Source organism: Phyllosticta citriasiana (genome assembly GCF_038021145.1).
Source record: "Phyllosticta citriasiana strain CBS 120426 chromosome Unknown IWZ02scaffold_2, whole genome shotgun sequence".
NCBI classification, from domain to species: domain Eukaryota; kingdom Fungi; phylum Ascomycota; class Dothideomycetes; order Botryosphaeriales; family Phyllostictaceae; genus Phyllosticta; species Phyllosticta citriasiana.
The window spans coordinates 1,015,356-1,035,118 of record NW_027117279.1 but is presented as its reverse complement, the minus strand read 5'-3'; the positions used below and the strand labels follow the sequence as shown (position 1 = coordinate 1,035,118).

The 19,763-nt window shown below is 55.1% G+C and overlaps 5 protein-coding genes across 5 annotated transcripts; 2 read left to right on the top strand and 3 right to left on the bottom strand.

The window, feature by feature from the left end:
- Positions 1-526: 526 nt before the first annotated feature.
- IWZ02DRAFT_371935 (presequence translocated-associated motor subunit pam-17) lies at positions 527-1,597 on the bottom strand (the record flags this gene model as incomplete). Its single annotated transcript, XM_066764597.1, has 2 exons — positions 527-748; positions 1,001-1,597. 2 exons carry the CDS (start codon positions 1,595-1,597, stop codon positions 527-529), a joined length of 819 nt encoding a protein of 272 aa, XP_066626092.1.
- Positions 1,598-2,627: 1,030 nt separating this feature from the next.
- On the bottom strand, positions 2,628-4,768 carry IWZ02DRAFT_467532 (RhoGAP domain-containing protein; the record flags this gene model as incomplete). The annotated part of the gene is made up of 6 exons (XM_066768563.1): positions 2,628-3,337; positions 3,392-3,486; positions 3,540-3,829; positions 3,852-3,885; positions 3,912-4,284; positions 4,348-4,768. 6 exons carry the CDS (start codon positions 4,766-4,768, stop codon positions 2,628-2,630), a joined length of 1,923 nt encoding a protein of 640 aa, XP_066626091.1.
- Positions 4,769-7,592: 2,824 nt separating this feature from the next.
- IWZ02DRAFT_128845 (glucanotransferase domain of glycogen debranching enzyme-domain-containing protein) lies at positions 7,593-13,060 on the top strand. Its single transcript, XM_066761599.1, has 3 exons — positions 7,593-8,079; positions 8,128-12,466; positions 12,545-13,060. Exons 1-3 carry the CDS (start codon positions 7,865-7,867, stop codon positions 12,620-12,622), a joined length of 4,632 nt encoding a protein of 1,543 aa, XP_066626090.1. The 5' UTR covers positions 7,593-7,864; the 3' UTR covers positions 12,623-13,060.
- A 135-nt stretch (positions 13,061-13,195) lies between these two features.
- IWZ02DRAFT_511340 (DNA mismatch repair protein MSH3) lies at positions 13,196-17,108 on the top strand (the record flags this gene model as incomplete). Its single annotated transcript, XM_066770530.1, has 4 exons — positions 13,196-13,363; positions 13,460-14,153; positions 14,212-16,687; positions 16,753-17,108. 4 exons carry the CDS (start codon positions 13,196-13,198, stop codon positions 16,832-16,834), a joined length of 3,420 nt encoding a protein of 1,139 aa, XP_066626089.1. The 3' UTR covers positions 16,835-17,108.
- IWZ02DRAFT_128722 (uncharacterized protein) lies at positions 17,053-19,193 on the bottom strand. Its single transcript, XM_066761598.1, has 8 exons — positions 18,859-19,193; positions 18,520-18,547; positions 18,456-18,470; positions 18,347-18,396; positions 18,277-18,296; positions 17,664-18,215; positions 17,344-17,607; positions 17,053-17,258 (listed from the first exon to the last, which is right to left on the bottom strand). Exons 1-7 carry the CDS (start codon positions 18,910-18,912, stop codon positions 17,499-17,501), a joined length of 828 nt encoding a protein of 275 aa, XP_066626088.1. The 5' UTR covers positions 18,913-19,193; the 3' UTR covers positions 17,053-17,258; positions 17,344-17,498.
- Between the last annotated feature and the right edge of the window lie 570 nt (positions 19,194-19,763).

Below are 19,763 nucleotides of genomic sequence, written 5' to 3'. Positions count from 1 at the left end.
ATACTGATACCGGACTACCAACCAATTCCTATACCCGCTGACAAAATATCGAACGCCTGCTTTTTTGTGTTTGTTTGGTTATGGTTCAAATGGGGACGGCCTGTCAGACAGACAGACAGATAGAGAGAGAGGGAGAGAGTGAGAGAGGTGTGATGATGGATCGAGCGCGAAGACGCCGTGCCTGGTATCCATCTGTATCTCACGATGACGACTGCCTGCGGTACTGCCTTCGACGGGCTGCTCTTGTCAACAGTGACATGCCCCTCTCTGCTTCTGATTCCGGGTCTCCGTCTTCGAAAGCTGACGACCGGCTCAAACTTATCCCCTTGATGCCAATGGACAGACAGGGTTCCGGCTGCTTTTACTCAAACCAGCGAACCGACCATCTTGCAGTCTGCGGCTTAATTTATACCACCACCAACACCACCAAATTCCTACGTACATTCTTTCTCAAGCAGCAGAATCGTTCGTCACCAACCACCACCATACCCGAAACCATCAATTGCCATCATCATGAGGCACGAATCTAGATGGCTTTCCTCCGCTTGCCGAGGGCGACGGCACCGGCGCCGCCGCGCGGGGTGCCCGAGGTCTTGAGGTTGTAGGCGCGCTGATCCTTGAGCCAGCGGCGGTAGTCGGCCACGGAGCCGATCTTCTCGCCGTAAAAGTCGGGCACGGGGTTCGTGTACGACGACTGGGCAGGGTCGACGCGGAACGTCTTGATGCGGTGGAGGAAAGCCTTCTCTTTCTGCACGTACGCGAGAGCATGTCAGTCGGGCGGGCGGGCTGGAGCGGGAGGCGTGGGGCAGGAGGCAGGAGGGAGAGAAAAGAAAAGAAAAAAAAAAAAAAAAAAAAAGAACTACACGAAAGACAAAGAGGATTCGAGGATTCGCGCGCCGTCAGGCTCAAACACGGCCGTGTCTTGGATGAGTGGGGCGTGAGACTCGAAGGATAAAAGAAAGGGACGAAAGAAAAAGAAAAGAAAAGAAAAGAGACGCACCTCAGCGATCTGGTTCCCGATGCGCCTGTACCAGAGTCTGAATACCGCGTCACCCAGGGCGGGACCGAGCAGCCACCCCACGCAGCCGGTGCCAATGACGCTGAGGCCCATGACGATGAGCGGGTCGAGACCAAACGTCGTCGCGCCCACGCTGTCCAGGTTCATGCTAAGCACAAAGTAGGTGCCGCCGGCCGTCGAGGCAATGGCCGCCAGCACAGACGACAGCAACGAGATGCGGCGCCGTGTCTTGCGCAGCGCCAGAAAGCGGTTCCATGTCAGGGTGCCGTCGGGGATGTTTGATGCGGTTGAAGAGGCTGTGGGGGACGTGGCTGCCGCGGACTGTGTGCTGCTATGCCGGACCAAGGGAGCTGTGCGGGAGGGCTGGGACAGCTGCGGACGGACCTTGGTCGTGAGGCTGGAGGCGCGCTTGGTCGGGTGCGATGGCAGCAGGCTGATTGATGATGATCGGTGTGAAGGCGTAGTGCTGTAGGACGTAGTGTTGACGCATGGAACGAAGTTGGCCGACAGGTAGCGTGGACGCAGAGCCGCGTTGGCGACAGAGGCGGCGCGAGCGGGGATCGCGGTAGAGGTGAGCATGGTCGCCGGGCGAGTCGTGGGATGAGAGAGGTAGGCACGGTACACAGTCGATATTGTGAGGTTGATTGATCTTGCGCGTAGTCGTGGAGCTTGCGACGTCAGGATAACTAACGGCGCCAGGGCCACCCGACCTTGACTTGGCGGGCGGGCAGGGATGGCGGCGGCTTGGGTTGGTTCCCCGCTGGCCAAAAAGTTCCCCTACGACGGCTGAGCTGAGCTGAGCTTGAAACCTGCAAGTCACCCACCCACAACCATGACCATGGTCGTGGTCGGTCACGGTGCCTGGTTCCAGCACGACTTTGATACAGCTCCTACATCCTCCCGGCAAGTCTGACACGGCTCATACACCATGCTTGCTCGCACGTGGTGCTACATGATACACACTGGGTCAAAAAAAGAAAGAAAAAAAAAAAAAAAAAAAAAAGGGCTGGCTTCCCGTTCTCATATCATACAATCCCCTCTAACCAACAGCTGCTGCTCACCGCCACTGGGGCAAAAGTCCTCGATGCATTCTGGCCTTCCAACCGCCCAAGTGCGTGCCCTCTTCAACTCCGTCGGCCAATCGACCATGAGACTTGTATATGAAAATTGCCTGGGGCATGCAGAAACGAAGTGATGAAGTAATTGCGATGCTGACAAAAGGACGTGCTGCTCGATTGGCTGCTCTCAAAACGCCAAACAATTAAGCAAAGCAGTCCAGACCAAGGAAATGGGTATTCGAACAGAACAAAGAACCTGATCAAAGTGCATTGGTTGCCGAAGGATGAGTGCTGGCAGCGGGCTGGCGACCCATTGCCTGCTCAGGTCAGACGTCGTCGTTCTACGCCGAGACCAAACAGATCGCAGCCAACAGTTGCATGGGGGAATCCACAAAGCCATATTGAAACTGTCCAATAAAAAAAAGATCCGCAGACGCTCATGACCATCTTTGCGCCAATTGCTTTTGAGCTTCGTCCAGAACAGTCTAAAGCTGCTAAGAGGCCGGCCTCCTTGCTTTCCACGTGCAAACCAAAAGTGGTCGTGTCGACGCTCAATTGTGGGAGAGGGCAATCGGCGACAGAGGCTTCATCGGAGAGAGCTTGGGCAAGTCGTTGTTGCGCACGCCCGTGCGGTTGGCCTGCGTAGGTGTGACATCTTCGTCTTCATGTTCGCGTGAGCCAGCTGCGTTGAGAGGCCGAGGCCGAGGCTTGTCAGGGGTCGAGCTGTTGATTGTCGACGGCTTGCTGCTTCCAGAAGATTCAGCCCGCTCATTGTCTTCTTGCGGGCTTTCTTGGTTGTTTTCCGAGTGTGACGACGGAGGAGGGATCGCAGGATACTTTTCGGGCTCCAGAATGCGCATCTCCTTCTCCAGGTACTCCTTTTCAGTCCAGCAACCCTGCCAACAGTTGCGCCAGTCTAAGACAAGGAATTGAAAACAAAAGGCCTCAATCTTCATACACGGCTGGAAACAAATACAGAGGTTCCGGTAGTCCATCTTGTTCTTCTCTGAACAGGAGTGGAGCAGACTAATATGGCAAGTGATGGCGAACAAGAGGTAGTAGTTAAAGGGTGGGAGCTTGGACAGCTCATCCTTGAGCATCTGTGGCGTCGTTTTCGCATCGCGGCAGTTTTCTTGGATCCTTTGCTGGGTGGCCTTTGGGAAAATCTCGTCTGGGAGCTCTCGAAGCCAGGCCTTGAACATGGATCCGATGATGTTGATGTCGTACAATTCGTCCTCGTCGAACAGGTTGATGTCGAGTTCTGCGCTCATGCGGTCAGTCTCGGCGGGCCTTAAATCGCGTCGTTTTGGCGTACCTTTGTCAAAGCGCATTTGCCAGTACTTGACATCTTTGCCGCTGCCTGGTACACGATAAAGACCCTCTTCTTCGCACCCGTTCATGTTCAAGTAGCTATTTGATTGTCAGCGGCCCGTCCAGAATTCGACTATTGGAAAGCCACCTACTCGATACACCTCCAAGGCAGTGCAGGCATCCAAAATTCCGTCTTGTCCTTGGATGCTGCCAGCCTCTTTGATATCCTGGTTTTCCTGGTTTGCTCGACAAGGGGAAGGTTGATGACTTTGCACACATAGTTCTCGTCGAGTTGAGGGCCGTGGTCCCGCTCGTGTGAGCTTCCGTTGCGCGTGAGTTTGCCGAAGAAACCTTTTCCAGCCTTGCCAGCTTTGCCAATGTTGGCCGCAGTTTTCTCTCCAGTATTCTTGATGTTGTTGAAGAATGCGGCTCCACCGCTGTCCTTGAACGATGACGAGAAAAACGTCTCCTTCTTTTCCTTTGGATGCGACGAGTGGCCTCCGTCAGGGTCACGGTCAGCAGACCGAGTACGGGGCTGCGAGTTGAGCATGTCACGAAATGCCTTGTCCTGGATCGGCGCAGTCCGCAATCCGTTTTCAGGGACTGGCCTTTTGCGCCTGTCTTCGGAGCGCTTTTCGCCTTGTTCGGAGGCGGGTGCGAAACGATGTGCCAACGGAGAGGGCTTCGGCTGCTGTACTTCGTTGTTGTTGTTGTTGTTGTTGTTATTGTTGTTGGTATTCACTGCGTCATCCGATCGCACAGAACGAGAACGTCCAAGCAGATTGAAGCGATTTTTGGCGTTGGGTCTCCTCTGGGAGCCGTATTCAGAAGGCAAAGGATGTTGGGACGATTTGGTGCTGCCAGCATCGTTGCGCTGGTCAAAGTCGTGAGTGGTATCTGGAGAGCGCACACCGTTAGAGATCGGCAAGACTTGTCTAGGTAGCATGATTTTTCGCTTACCACTAGATATGCTAGCGTTGTCCAGAGACCTACTCACGTCTGGAGACGATCCTGACGCTTGCTTGTATGGGTGGGGGTGATGCGAGGACGACGGAACCGGCCCCGATTCTGAGACCTGTCTCATCGTCGACATGCCACCCTCTGCCCCCACTCTTGTCGTCGACTTGGACGCTTTGTGGTGCGAAAAGAAGCGTCGCGACGACTCTTCGCGGGGAGGAGTGGCCGAGTGGGCAGACCTGGGTGGCGCCGGATGAGGGTGCGAGTGCGAGTCCTGAGAAAGGCTGTTCATCTCATGGTGGCTCGATCCCAGTCTCGAGGGCGACGCAGGGCTCTGAGGGCTCTGTGGACTTTCGGCACTCGACGACTGGGTCGCGCCTTTGTTGTTCTGATTGCTTGAAGACAAGGAGGGGGATTTCGGCATCTTTCGCAGCGTCCTCCGCGGTTGGGCCCAATCCAACGGCTGCAACACGTATTAGCCGTGGGCGCCCTCAATTGGCAGACAAGGCAATGTGACGAGTCAAGGGGCTCGACGATGCTGTGCGCTCTTGGCAGCGACGGTATCAAGCACGGTGGGTGTTTACCTCGACACTGTTGTCCGACATGACGATTAGCTTCGATTCCAGCGAGGACACAGGGTGGAATGTGGGCATCCGCGCTATACACACCTGACGGGCCCGTCACCCTAAGATGAATGGGGCCCCGAGAGACTAAGCAGGAACCCGCAACCAGGCCAGCTAAACTGTACTTGTGCAACGCGCGGATCACTTGTGCTTGCTTCGTGGCGCTTGTTTGGTGTTGGTTGGGCGGCGGGATTCGACAAAGGGGAGTCGGCGTCAGTGGTTGAAGCTTATGCGCGAGCTGGATCTAGTCCGTCAGCCCGTTTGTTACACGACCGAAGGAGGCAATTGCGGAAGCACAATGGGCGCGGCAAACGGGCGAGGAGACGAGGCGGGTTATTGGGGGAAAGGGAGAGGAGGGGGAGGGGATGACGGGAAGGGGGGGGGGGGAGAGAGAGAGAGAGAGGGCTTCTAGTTTCAGAGAAGATAAGATAGAACAAAGAGCAGCGACTTACAATCCGCTAGGGCGGGTCGTCTCGGACTGCCGGGCGCAGGGTGACACGGTATCGTCGTAATGTATGGCGAGGAGCTGAGAGGTGCAGCGTGAGGAGCAGACGCGATCCGGGCCGCAGGAGGCACCGCGTGGATTGGGGCAAGGTAGGGCCGGGAGGGGCGAGGCAGGCGAGAAGACACAGACAGGCTACTGGCTGTGCGTAGGGCGAAGGTGGGTCAAAGCAGCGAGGTCGCAACAAAACGCAGGAGTAGTTGTTGGTTGTCACGGAGAGCGGTCTGGTGGGACGTGGGAGGGAGCGGTGGCTGGCGAAAAGGGACGGCGGCGGCGGAGAGCGGGTGCCTGGCACTGAGGGCGGCAGCTCGTGGGGGAACAAGGACGGACGGACGGACGGACGGGGTCGGGAAACAGGCAGTCCGTCCAGTGGCAGGGCGGAGCAGCAATCGACGGGCGCGTGCGAGGTCAGGTCGGTCAGGTCGGTCAGGTCGGTCAGGTCAGTTGTTTCGTGGGCTTTGATCTGGAGCGATGGATGCAGCTAGCTATAGTCGCAGGTCCAAGTCGCATCTGGCTGGTGTGGGCGCCGTCCAGGAGGTCCTTGTACGGCTCTTCGGGCGGCTGTTGCTTAAGAGCCGCCGTCTTCTTTGGGTGCCTCTTGCGCTTCGTGAAGTCTGATGAGGACCGCCAGACTTGGTAAATATAGATGCTCTGAGCCTCCCCCCCCCCCCTGGTCCACCGCAATCTGAGCAAAGACGAACATTGCATTGCTGTCCGCGTCGCGTCTGGGGTGTATCCGCTCAGTTGCCCTCTAGGTCGGGTGTTCTGCGACTCGAACCAAAAGCCTGATTACAGCTATTCTAACCCAATGCTTCCTGTCTATATTCCATCCCATATTTTTATTTTGCCCCTGATCTTTGGCTCGTGTGCCACAGCTCTCGCGACCAAGCCTCGGTCTGCCCACTGCTGTCTCCGCTCCCCGCTGCGCCCAACACACGCTCGCCTCCTCCGGACAATCAAACACCATCCGCTCTGATCCGGCGAGCTGTACTTAAACACACGCGCAGCAATCCGCAATGCCATTGCCGCGTGCTGACGACGACGACGACGACGACGACGACGACGACGACAACAACAACAATCACGCCGACAACAACAACAGCAACAACGATTCAGGTCGTGATGGCTACGAGAAGGCCCCGCGCGCGGCTCGCATCGCTTGGATCCCTGTCCCGACCCCCGACCCTCCGAACCTCGCCATAGCCTGCAGCGGCATTGCGTATTCCTCATCTCTTCTGCCCTGCATTGTTCGACGTCTTTGAGGCATGCTTGGCAATGGCGGCAGCTTCTAAACCGCGACTACGACCGTCTAGAGATTAGTCGTGCTGGTGTTGTGCGTGCAGGCCCAAGGTTCCTGCGCGTCGCTACTACCGTCGTGAAAGCAGTGCTGTCAGAGTTTATCCCAAGCAGACTGCCACCAGTTGAAACAAGGAATCGCCTCTCGTGGCCATCGAGGTGCCGTTGTTTCACCGCCGCACCTGACCAAATTTTTAGATTGGGCCCGACCGACAGACGACAGCTGGAGACGACGAGGAAGAACAAGGCTCATCGCCAAGCTCACTCTGACGCCAGCACTACCAGCGCTACTGCTAGCCTCTTCGCCTGCTGGCATGAAACACTTAGCTGCTCGTCTGCTCGTCTGCTCGTCTGCTCGTCTGCTCGTCTGCTCGTCTGCTCTTCTTGCGGCTCAAATAGCAGCCGCAGCCCATTACCAAAGGCCTGCAACAGTCGTCTTTTGTTCCAAGGCAGCGGCTCTTGGGCCTTGGCTCTGCCGCTTCCGGCAGCAGTTGGTGGTGAGATACAGACAGGGAGTCGACGCGCAATGCTCACCCACGCTTCGCTCGACTTAATCCGTCGATTGTCAGCACTGGAGATGCCATCGCAAGGCGCTGTCCAAGGGTCGAATAAGGGAACGAGGAATGGCGGGCGGGACTTGAAGTGCAGCACACACAGCGGACGGGAGTGCAGCAAACAAGGTCATCAGTGACGTTGTCTGTGCGCCGCCGATGAATCGAGGCCACTGGACATCCATGGACTGGAGTCTCCGCGTCCCCCGCGTGCCTGCCGATCCTCCACCCGCACCTTCACTGACACCACCACACCTCATCACCACACCTCACTCACTTCCTGCTCTGTAAATAATTCCATGAGCACTGCACTTGCTGCCACTTCCCTCTGCCGCATCGGGAACTCGTCTTCGAGTCCTCAGCGTCTCCTTGGTGCCGTCTCTTTCTTTGGCGTCCTCCCTTCTCCCAACATCTCTCCACTCTCATCTGCATCTTTCAACCTTGGAAACATTCTCAAACATTCTCAGCCATCTTGATAGCTTGCATTGCTCCTGCGCCTGTCTACACGCTCAGAGTCTACAGCATCGTCTACCTTTTTGCTCGACACAATGGCACCAACTACTGTTTACTACCTGCCTCTGACCGACGGCGGAGCTCCAGATGTCCCCGGCGGCTACATCTACATGCCACCTCCCACCGACAAGCCCTACGTCATTCGATTCGCCATTGACGGCACCAGCTCCATCTGTCGCTTCGGCAGCTTGTGGGTCAACATTCCCGCCAAGGGCGAGCAATTCCAGCGTGATCGCTTCCGGGAATACAAGTAGGTTTGCTGTGTCAATGTGAGCTCGACTCGTTTTGACAAAGTCAGGCTTCGTCCCGACTTCAATGGAACCATTGAAATTGACTACCCCATCTACTCTGCCGGCGCCTTTGCCTTTTACTCGACCTATACGCCTCTGCCGGAATTTTCTCCCGATGACCTTGTTTCGCCCAAACCAACGAAGACGCCCACCTACTACATCGACGTGTCACCAAAGCTGAAGCTCGGGAACACTCTCATGCCTCTAGACTCGCTGTCCATATTCTCAATCATCTCCAAATTCATGGGCAAATACCCGACCGACTGGGAAAGCCATTTGGCCGGCATCAGCCAGAGGGGCTACAACATGGTCCACTTCACTCCTTTGATGATGCGAGGAAATTCCAATTCGCCATACAGCATCTTCGACCAGCATCAGTTCGACAAGAATCTGTTTCCTCGCGGCGAGCAGGACATTGCTGCCATGGTCGAGAAAATGAAGGACCAGTACAAGCTGTTTGCTTTGACAGATGTCGTCTGGAACCACACTGCAAACAACAGCAAGTGGCTGGAAGAGCATCCGGAAGCTGGATACAATCTCGAAACCGCTCCACATCTCGAGGCTGCTCTCGAACTCGACACTGCCCTACTCAAGCTTGGCAGAGACCTCCCGGAACTCGGTCTCCCAACGATCATCAACAGTTTTGATGACCTTCAGAGAATCATGACTGCGATCAAGACCGAGGTCGTTGACAAGCTTCAGCTTTGGCAATACTACGTTGTCGATGTCGAGCGCAACACAAAGGAAATTGTGAAAGCATGGACCGAAGGCGAAATCACTTTCCCTGACAACGCGTTTGGAAGGCTCGGCGTCGCAGGCATCCAGGAAGTCAAGAATTGGCCGTCCAAGCAAAAGGTCGACTGGCTCATCCAGCACGCGTTCCTCGGAAACGACAGGCTTGGTCAGAGGTTCCGCCGCCGAATCGACCCAAGAACCGCTGCAGCCCTGCTTGCTGCTCTGTTTGGTCGGTATGAGAGCATGAAGTCGGGCAGCTCGGACGAAAGGTCCGCTTATGACACCATGTACAAGTTCCTTCAAGACGTCAATGTCGAGTTTTACAAGGAATACGACGACGACGCGGCAACAATCATGGATCAGCTGCGCAACCGCATCAAGTACGTCCGTCTGGACGACCATGGCCCAAAGCTTGGCGTAATCAACAAGAGGAACCCCCTGATCGAGTCCTACTTCACGAGGCTGCCAGACAATGCGACGACCAGGAAGCACGGCAAACGAGCCCTTGCCCTCGTCAACAATGGCTGGATCTGGGCGGCCGACGCAATGAAGGACAATGCCGGTCCGCAGTCTCGAGCATATCTCCGCAGAGAGGTCATTGTGTGGGGCGACTGTGTGAAACTCCGCTACGGCAAAGGCCCTCAGGAAAACCCCTTTCTCTGGGACTTCATGACCAAGTACACTCGGCTCATGGCCAAGTACTTTACAGGATTCCGCATTGACAATTGCCACTCGACCCCCATTCATGTTGCTGAGCACATGCTGGATGAAGCACGCAAAGTCCGTCCTGACCTTGTCGTTGGCGCAGAGCTCTTCACTGGCTCCGAAGACATGGACTTTGTTTTCTGCAAACGCCTCGGCATCAGTTTTCTGATCCGGGAAGCCATGCAAGCTTGGAGCACCCAAGAGCTGAGCCGATTGGTCCACCGTCACGCGGGTATTCCCATTGGCAGTTTCGAGCTCGACGAGATCAGTCAGGTCGCTGCCTCTTCTGAGAGCGTCAACGGTGCAGCGTCCCACGAGATTATCCGGAGAATTCGGCAGAGCCCCGTCCACGCCCTGTTCATGGATTGCACTCATGACAACGAGGCACCCGCTCAGAAGCGCGATGCTCGAGACACACTCCCAACCGCTGCCCTTGTGGCAATGTGCGCCTGTGCCACGGGAAGTGTCATGGGCTTTGACGACTGTTACCCCGAGCTCATCGACCTTGTTCATGAAACCCGCAGCTATTCGTCAGCGTACTCGACCACAGGTTTGCTCAAGGTCGAGGCAGCGGAGGGAGGCATTGGCGGAATCAAGAAGCTTCTCAATCAAATCCACACCCTCATGGGCCAAGACGGTTACGACGAGACGTTCATTCACCACGACCGCGAATACATTACCGTACATCGTGTGCACCCTCATACCCGAAAGGGTTACTTCCTGATTGCTCACACCGCATTCCCGGGCTACGGCAATGGAGATGGTGGTTTCCCCCCTGTGCACCTCCCTGGCACGAAGGCCAAGCTCATGGGCTCATGGTCTTTTGAGGTCGATGCTTCTGCCCAGGCCAAGACAAGCGTTAGAAGCGACAAGAAGTTGCTGCGAGGCTTGCCCAGTCGAACAAGAGACATCACTGGCGTCAAGATCGAATCGGCTGGCGACGACACCACCATTTCAGTCCCCGCCAACTTCAACCCTGGTAGTATCGCCTTGTTCGAGACTTGGATTCCAAGCTGCGAGCATTCCGAAGGCCTCGACAAGTTCGTCACAAGCGAGGGTGCGTCCGCATTCAAGAACTGCAGCCTCGTCGACCTCAACCAGGTTCTTTACCGCTGCGAGCCCGAGGAGCGAGACTTGAGCGGCGGCAAAGACGGTGTGTACACTGTACCCGGCGTTGGTCCACTCGTCTATGCTGGATTGCAAGGCTGGTGGAGTGTCCTACGCGACGTGGTAAAGTACAATGACCTTGGTCATCCAATCTGCAACCACCTTCGCGAAGGTCAGTGGGCTCTGGACTACTGCGCTGGTAGGCTCGAAAGGTTGTCGAAGCAACCTGGGTATGAGAACCTCCACGCGGTCTCGACCTGGCTGAACCACCGATTTGACGCCATTCGCAAGATTCCAAACTTCCTCTTGCCAAGATACTTTGCCCTGACGATCCAGACTGCGTACAACGCCGCAGTTGCTCGTGGTATTGAGCTTTTGAATGACAACGTCCGCAACGGCCAGAGGTTCCTCCAGAAGCTTGCCTTGGTCAGCATTCAAGTGACGGGCCACATGAACAACGCTTCGCTTTGGCCTGATAAGTCCGTTCCCTCCATGGCGGCAGGTTTGCCGCATTTCTCGAACGACTGGGGAAGAGCCTGGGGTCGCGACATCTTCATTTCTCTCAGGGGTCTGTATCTGGGCACTGGTCGTTACAGCGATGCGAGGGAGCACATCATGGCGTTCGCCAGTGTCGTCAAGCATGGAATGATTCCCAATCTCCTCAGCAGTGGCAAGCTGCCTCGATACAACTCTCGAGACTCGGTCTGGTTCTTCTTGCAGAATATTCAGGATTACACCAAGATCGTACCCAAGGGCAGTGGCCTTTTGCAGGAGAGCGTCAAGCGACGGTTCCAGCCGTATGACGACACTTGGTTCCCTTGGGACGACAAGCGAGCCTACTCGACCAAGAGCACGATTGAAGACGTCATTCAGGAATGCCTGCAACGGCATGGCTCTGGTATGTCGTTCCGAGAGTACAACGCTGGTCCGAACTTGGACAGTCAGATGAAAGACCCGGGATTCAACATTGACATTCACCCCGACTGGAAGTCTGGAATCATTTTTGGCGGCAACCAATTCAATTGCGGTACCTGGATGGACAAGATGGGCGAGAGCGAGAAAGCCGGCAACAAAGGTATTCCGGGAACACCGCGCGATGGGGCCGCCATCGAGATCACTGCCATGCTCTACAGCGCGTGCAAATGGGTTGCCGAGTTGCACGCGCAAGGTCTCTACAAGTACGATGGCGTCAACACATCCACGGGACACCTCAAGTTTTCCGACTGGGCGGCGAAGATCAAGAACAATTTCGAATGGGCATACTACATTCCGCGCGACGAGGCCGATGACAAAAAGTACGACGTCAACACGAGCATCGTCAACCGCCGTGGTATCTACAAGGACTTGTACCGCTCAGGCAAAGAGTACGAAGACTACCAGCTGCGACCCAACTTCCCTATTGCCATGAGCGTGGCGCCGGACTTGTTTGATCCTGACAAGGCTCTCTACGCCATCTACATGGCCGACAAGATTCTCCGCGGCCCCACGGGTATGGCAACGCTTGACCCCTCGGATCTAAACTACCGCCCCTACTACATCAATTCCGATGATTCCACAGACTTCCACACCGCCAAGGGACGCAACTACCATCAGGGACCCGAATGGCTGTGGCCCACGGGCTTCTTCCTGCGCGCCTTTTTGCGCTTCGACCTGATGCGTCGCAAAACGCCTGAGGAACGGATTGAGACTTACCAACAGGTCACCAGGCGTTTGCACGGGTGCATGGAGGCGATTGACCAGAGTCCGTGGGCTGGACTGACGGAGCTGACGAACAAGGATGGTGCATTCTGTGCAGATTCAGTGAGTGTTTTTTTTTTTTTTTTTTTTTTTTTTTTTTTTTTTTTTTTGCCTGCAAATTGCTAACACGATGCTCAATAGTCTCCCACACAATCATGGTCGGCTAGCTGCCTCATTGATTTGTATCAAGATGCAAAGGAATTCACAGATGGGCAGTAGAATTGGGGCAGTAATGGCGTCAGCAGAGGAGCGGCAAGACCTAGACCTAGAAAAGAGGTTAGTTGGAGCGACTCGGTACGGGACAACGACCGGCGTGAGGAACCAAAGTTGCAGGACGAAGTGATGTTGGACAGGACAGAGAGTGGCTTTCTTTACCTACTGTCTCTTCTCCCTATGTAGTCAGGTAGCACCTAGACCCTAGACAGATTGCCTGTTGGAAGAAATGCACGGTACCTTTTCCCTAGTGGTTAACAAACGCTTACTGCCTATGTACGTCTGGGATGACTGTATCTGAGTTGGTGAATGACTGCTTCCTGAGTGCAGAGGTAGCAAATGACACCTCTCAAATGTAGCTAGCTTTCTGATCAAGTCTGAATTGACCAGGCAATGACCAAATCCCTCATTTTCTATGCCTCAGGCAAGTTTTGAATTGTGGGGGATGTTCGACCAGGGCATTCGGAGAATAATCGGTCAATCAACGCGTCCCGTCGCGTCGAGTGGGTGTGACGGGAACACGTCTGTAGGTAGGTCTCAGCCAAGCCTGTTCTCAACCCGCCGCAATACACCACAACAATGGCCCCCAGCAGCTCGCCCTTTGCTTCCTCCCAGACCAAAAAGCAGGCTTCGATTTCAAGCTTCTTCCAGAAAAGAGCACCCGCCAACCCACCGAAACAGAAACCAACCGCGTCGCCTGAACTTGCCTCTTCACCTCCAATCGAAGCCTCGAAAGTTGCGCCCAAAGTTGATGATCACGATGAGCCCCCAAAGGACGAATACGAAGAATATGAGCCCTCTGTATCTAGGCGCAAATTCTCAAATGCGTTGAAACGCGCGAAGACGACTGAAGCAGCAGACGAGAATGCTGCCCCAGCTCCTGCAGCCAAAAGACCTCGCAGGAACGTAATAGACGACGACGATTATAAAGAAGATACCAATGATGTTTCCGGTCCAGAATCTATCGTCACCCCACAAATCGAGCCTTCCGAGGACGGCAGCACATCGCTCGGGCGTGTGAGCGATTCCGGCCTGAACGGCACCCGCAACGCGAAAGTGACGGAGCGCACATCGCGATATCTCTTTTCGAGCTCACCGATAGTGGCGACAGAGGGCGAGAATAATGTCGAGAGTGACGACGAGGAATCACGAAGGCGCAAGGAGCGGTTGCACCGGCAATTCGTCAAGAAGCTAGGGCGGCCAGACAGCATGGCAGAAATAAAACGGAAGAATCATGTCTTGGACGGTGCAGACTCAAAGGAGGGTGACGAGGGCGGAGAAGAAGATGGTGCTCTGGATGAAGAGGATGAGGAACCAGCAAACAAAGCCAAGGGGAAGGGCGGCGCGAAGGCGAAAAAGGGCACAAGCAAGTTGACTCCCATGGAGAAGCAAATCATCGAACTCAAAAAGAAGCATGCGGACACAATTCTGGTTGTCGAGGTGGGGTACAAGTTTCGCTTTTTTGGCGAGGACGCTCGAGTTGCGGCGAAGGAGTTGGGAATTGTGTGCATACCCGGCAAAATGAGGTTTGACGAACGTGCGTTGCCTTTTCATTTTCCTTGCAGTCAAATTTTTTCATTGCTGACGATTCGGAGATCCCTCTGAAGCGCATCTCGACCGTTTTGCCGGCGCCAGTTTCCCTACTCACCGTCTGCATGTTCATGTCAAGAGATTGGTAGCCGCGGGTCACAAGGTGGGCGTCGTGAGACAGCTCGAAACCGCAGCGCTGAAAGCTGCGGGAGACAACCGAGGCGGTCCTTTCGTCCGCAAGCTCACAAATCTCTACACCAAAGGCACCTATATTGACGACGTCGAGGCTCTCGAAGGCAACGGTGCAGGCGCCAATGGACCCTCGAATAGTGGTCACCTACTCTGCCTCACAGAAAGCAACGCAAAGGGCTGGGGAACCGATGAAAAGGTACAAGTCGGCATTGTGGCCGTACAGCCTTCGACCGGAGACATTATCTACGACGATTTTGAGGACGGCTTTATGAGGAGCGAGATTGAGACGCGATTACTGCACATTGCGCCTTGCGAATTTATTGTCGTTGGCGAGACCTCGAAAGCAACTGAAAAGATGATACAGCACCTGTCGAGATCAAAAAGCAACGTCTTTGGAGACCAGGCGAGGGTTGAAAGAGTCGAGAAAACAAAGACCATGGCTGCGCAAGCTTACAGCCATATTTCCAACTTCTACGCAGACAAAGTCAAGAATGCCGAAGGCAGCTCGGACTCTACAAATGTCTTGGACAAGGTCCACCAGCTGTCAGAGCATGTCACAATCTGCCTTTCGGCCATGATCACTCACATGAGCGAGTATGGTCTCGAGAATGTCTTTGGCCTCACCAAAAACTTTCAGCCGTTTTCTGCTCGATCCCACATGTTGCTCAATGGAAACACCTTGACCAGTCTCGAGGTGTACCAGAACCAGACAGACCACACCGTCAAAGGCAGTCTCTTCTGGACAATGGACAGAACCAAGACCCGCTTTGGCCAGCGATTGTTGAGGAAGTGGGTTGGACGGCCTCTTCTCAGCAAGCCACACCTCGAGGAGCGCATCGCAGCCGTCGAAGAACTCCGAAGCAGTGAGAAGCTTGCCTCGACTGACAAGTTGAAGAAATTGCTGTCTCAGATTCGGACGGATCTTGAAAAGTCACTGATCAGAATCTACTACCAAAAATGCACTCGGCCGGAGCTCCTCGGAGTCCTGCAGACGCTACAACGGATTGCTGGAGAGTATGCGCATGTCACGTCTCCAGAAAAGGCCGGGTTCAAGTCGGAATTGCTCCAGACAGCGATCGCGAACCTGCCGCTCATCTCGACGGATGTGGTTGGTTTCCTTGAGCGCCTCAATCTCCAAGCAGCCAAGGACGACGACAAATACAACTTCTTTCAGGAAGAGCACGAGACGGAAGACATTACAGATCATAAAATGGGGATTGTAAGCGTCGAGCATGAGCTCAACGAGCATAAAAAGAATGCGGCAGCGACGCTCAAGAAGTCCAAGGTGCAGTACGTGACCAAATCCGGCATCGAGTTTCTCATCGAAGTGAGCAATATCGAAATCAAACGAGTGCCAGCGTCGTGGATCAAGATTAACGGCACCAAGGCTGTTTCTCGCTTCCACACGCCAGAAGTCAAACGTTTCATTCAAGACAGAGACCTGCATAAAGAAGCGCTGGCAGCCGCCTGCGACGCAGCATTCAAGGCTCTCTTGGGCGAAATTGCTACCAAGTACCAATCGTTCCGCGACTGCATCCAATCCCTCGCAACGCTCGACTGCCTCCTGTCTCTCGCCGAAATCAGCAACCAACCGGGCTACGTGAAGCCGTCGTACACGGACGACATTTGCATCGACGTCAAGGAAGGCCGGCATCCCATGGTCGAGCAGCTCCTCCTCGACTCGTACGTGCCCAACGACATTTCCCTCTCGTCGACGGGCACGCGCGCGCTGCTCATCACAGGGCCCAACATGGGCGGCAAATCCAGCTACGTGCGGCAAGTAGCGCTCATCAGCATCATGGGCCAAGTGGGATCGTACGTGCCGGCGGCGGCGGCGCGGCTGGGCATGCTCGACGCCGTCTTCACGCGCATGGGCGCCTTCGACAACATGATGGCGGGCGAGTCGACCTTCATGGTCGAGCTGTCCGAGACGGCCGACTTGCTCAAGCAGGCGTCGCCGCGCTCGCTCGTCATCCTCGACGAGCTGGGCCGCGGCACCAGCACCCACGACGGCGTCGCCATTGCCGCCGCCGTCCTCGATCACCTCGTCCGCGCCGTCGGAGCCCTCGTCCTCTTCATCACGCACTACCAGAACCTCGCCAGGCTCGCCGACGGCTTCGATGGTCGCGAGCTCAAGAACGTGCACATGCGCTTCGAGGAGAGCGGCGACGGCGGCGGCCGCCGCGACGAGGTCACGTTTCTGTACGAGGTCGGCGAGGGCGTCGCCCACCGCAGCTACGGCCTCAACGTCGCCCGCCTGGCCAACGTGCCCGACTCCGTGCTCGACGTTGCCGCTGTCAAGAGCCGCGAGTTGGAGCACGAGATGCGGAGGCGCGCCGTTGCTGGATTGTAAGTTGCCCCTACCCAATCCATTAACGTTGCTTTTGGCACACTGATTGACGAGTTGTAAATAGGTCGAGCGCCATGGCGAGGCTGCTGGACAAGGGCGACGAGACGGACTTGGAAGCGCTGGTCAGCGGTGTTGAACAGCTGTAGTGTGTTTTCGGCGCGGTGATTGCGTTAAAGACCTTAGAGGATGTTTGTTTCAACGGAGTTTTTTCCCCTCGAAAAAAGGCGCTGAAGATCACGGTGTTCTGGTTAAAACGGCGGCAAGGAATAGCTACAAGAACTTCAAGCGATCATGGTGAAAAATTTCAAAAGTATCTCAGCCAGGCAGCGTCACGTTTGAGTCTGTCGTGCCCGAAAATGTTGGCTTTGACAAGACGATAACAAGCGATAGCTCCAGAGGCTCCATCAGCTGGATAGATGTGCCTTAACAGTCGTCGATACTGAAACTTGCAGATTGCAGTTGCAAGAAATCAGGACAGTGCGTTTCTATTGCACATATTCAGGGGGACACAATCGTTACTCACGACGCGAGTGAAGTTGATCAGATTTCGCAGATGACCGAAACGGTTAGCTAGAAGGCATGCCGCCGTGGCTTCCCTTAGCAACACTGAAAAAAGGAACAAGAAAGAGAGGAAAAACAAGAAGTCGAAAGATACCTTGGATATAAAAAACTTCAATGCTGAGCCAGTCGAAATGCCATCGCGTCGTGTCCTCGTTCAGCCATCTATTTTTGTTTGCCCGTAAATCGTGTCTTTTTCTGTTGCCTTCGCGCCCTCACGCAGCACCTCAATGCCATTCGGCACTGGGCGCGTTAATGGGGACTGCCATTGGCATGCCGCTTGCCGTTTGAGGTCTCATCAGCATCGCCGATGCGAGGTGGGCTTTTCGAATCACCGCTCGAGAAGGGGCTCTTGCTGCGCCTGCAATCGCGATTCGTTAATTCAGAGGAAAGATCAAAAGGGGGCCGGCTACGCACGATCTCCTTCGTTGTGCCTCTTTTCTAAAGTCTTCAATGATTTTGAGCATTTCTTTGCGTCCAGCGCTTGCATCGAATTCCTTGTCGCGCATGCCCATGCTGACTTTCTCTCTGGAACCCGCTCTCAGCAGCTTATTCAAGAGCAAGTGCCGCATCATGAGACAAACGAAGACACCGCAGTCGCTGCCATTCTCTTGCTGGGGGGAGTCGCGCATGGGTACGAATCTGATGGGTTGACGTAACAGCGTGGCAATCTTGCGCGTCACATTTTCTGCTTCCCTGTCGTTGGACTGCTGTAGTGAGTCGTAATGAAAAGCGACGCCGTCGACGGCGCTGACTAGCAGTAACGACCAATGCGAACCGCCCTCTGCCTCCATGGAATTCCTGCAGTCATTTATGGGGAGAAATATGTGCGTCGTCTCGGAGAAGTTGGGCAGCGCGTCTTCGACGACGATGGGGTTCTGGGTCTGAAGGAGCATGAAGACCATCGAGGGGCGCAGAAGGTTGATTCTGGCTCGCGGGTATTCTACCAGCTTCTCGTGTTCCAGATACCTGCGCGGGTTAAGCGTCAACAATTCTGCGTCGCTCTCGTCCTGTTGGCAGGTGGCAGTACTCTTCCCAGAACGAAATTGCCTATCATCTTGTCAGGAATCTGTTCCACTCCATGGCTACAATATACCAACATTGTCAGTCAACCAATCCGACCGTATGCAGCTCACATCCTCCTTGGTTACTGCGCAATTATGTCCTTAGCACTTGGCACGAACAGGTCAGGTCGGACTCGTAACATACGGGACACATCGTGATCTACCGTCGCGTTAGCATTGTCGTGAGGTCTTTCGAGTGAGGTGCTTACAGCTGAGGTACGTATCGTGTGGTGATAGCTGTGTGCGTGGTCAGCGGCATGATTCGTACAGCCTTACGACGGGTGCCGGGATGCGCCTGGCCAAGTGTGATTCGTGGGTTGCGAAGCGCTCAGGGGAGGACAGGAAATGGACGGCTTTCTCTCGGGAGAAGCAAAGACGCAAGCTTGTAGCAGTCGATGGATGGATTAAAGCTGTCGCTCCGTGCGGGGTCCGTGTCGAGAGGTTGTTCAACGGACAGGCTGGGGCATCTCGGAGCCGTGGTACGCGTGCGGCCCAATTGCGGGAGTGCCAGAGGGCTGGGATAGTCAAAGTTCCACACAGACACTTACATTGTCGCCGAAATGTTTGCTCACGCGGCCTCCAAAGGGGTGGAAGCCAGACATTGTGGGGTAAAAGTCGGCGGTCGGGGGGCAAGAGGAGAGGAAGAGATTGCGAGGGTCTAGAAGTCGAGAGGATTGGTAGAACAAGGGATGAAGGCAGATTAGAGGAGTGGACTGGGAATGGTGTTTGTCGAGGCCAAGAAGCGAGAAAACTGGTCGAGTCGCTGGCTGTCTTGGACTGGAGTGTCTGTGCAGGGCGGGTGATGACGTTTGTGGGGGGAGGGAACCTCGAGTACCGACCTACCTACCTACAGTACCTACCTACCTACCTACTTACCTAACCCGGCGTCAACACGTCAACGCATTCTTCTTGCGCCGCCCAATGTCGCTCCATCAGCGCTACCTTTCCACCTGATCATTGCCCCATCATGCTATCGACCCACGAACCTCTGTCGTGCATACACCTCCACTATTCTCCCTGAACATCATGACCGCCAGGAGCTCGAGTCCCTGCATCCGTCAGGGACTGCTCCCGCGTTTCTCCACTTACTCAATCAGAAGCATGGCCGACACGGATAAGTCAAGTACAATTCATCTTGATCCTCTCACTATCTTCCTTCGATATATCTCGGCCGCTTCCTTCCTCCCGCCCGCAGCGACGCGCAGCAAACTTGTTCCAACGTGGGCTAGCCCAAGCCGCTGGCAGACTGCGCCTAAACGAAGGATTGCATGCACACGTCATCGGTTCTGTGAGCTCGGCGACATCCCATTCCGATATTCGCGTCAAAAAGTTGCAGCATGCGCGAGCAGCCGACTGTTACGTGCATCCACCCTGTGTGACCTGTGAATTCGATCACCAAGAACTCGAGATTTCTTGTTCCTATTTTAATCGGAATCTTGCCAAGTATGGTGGT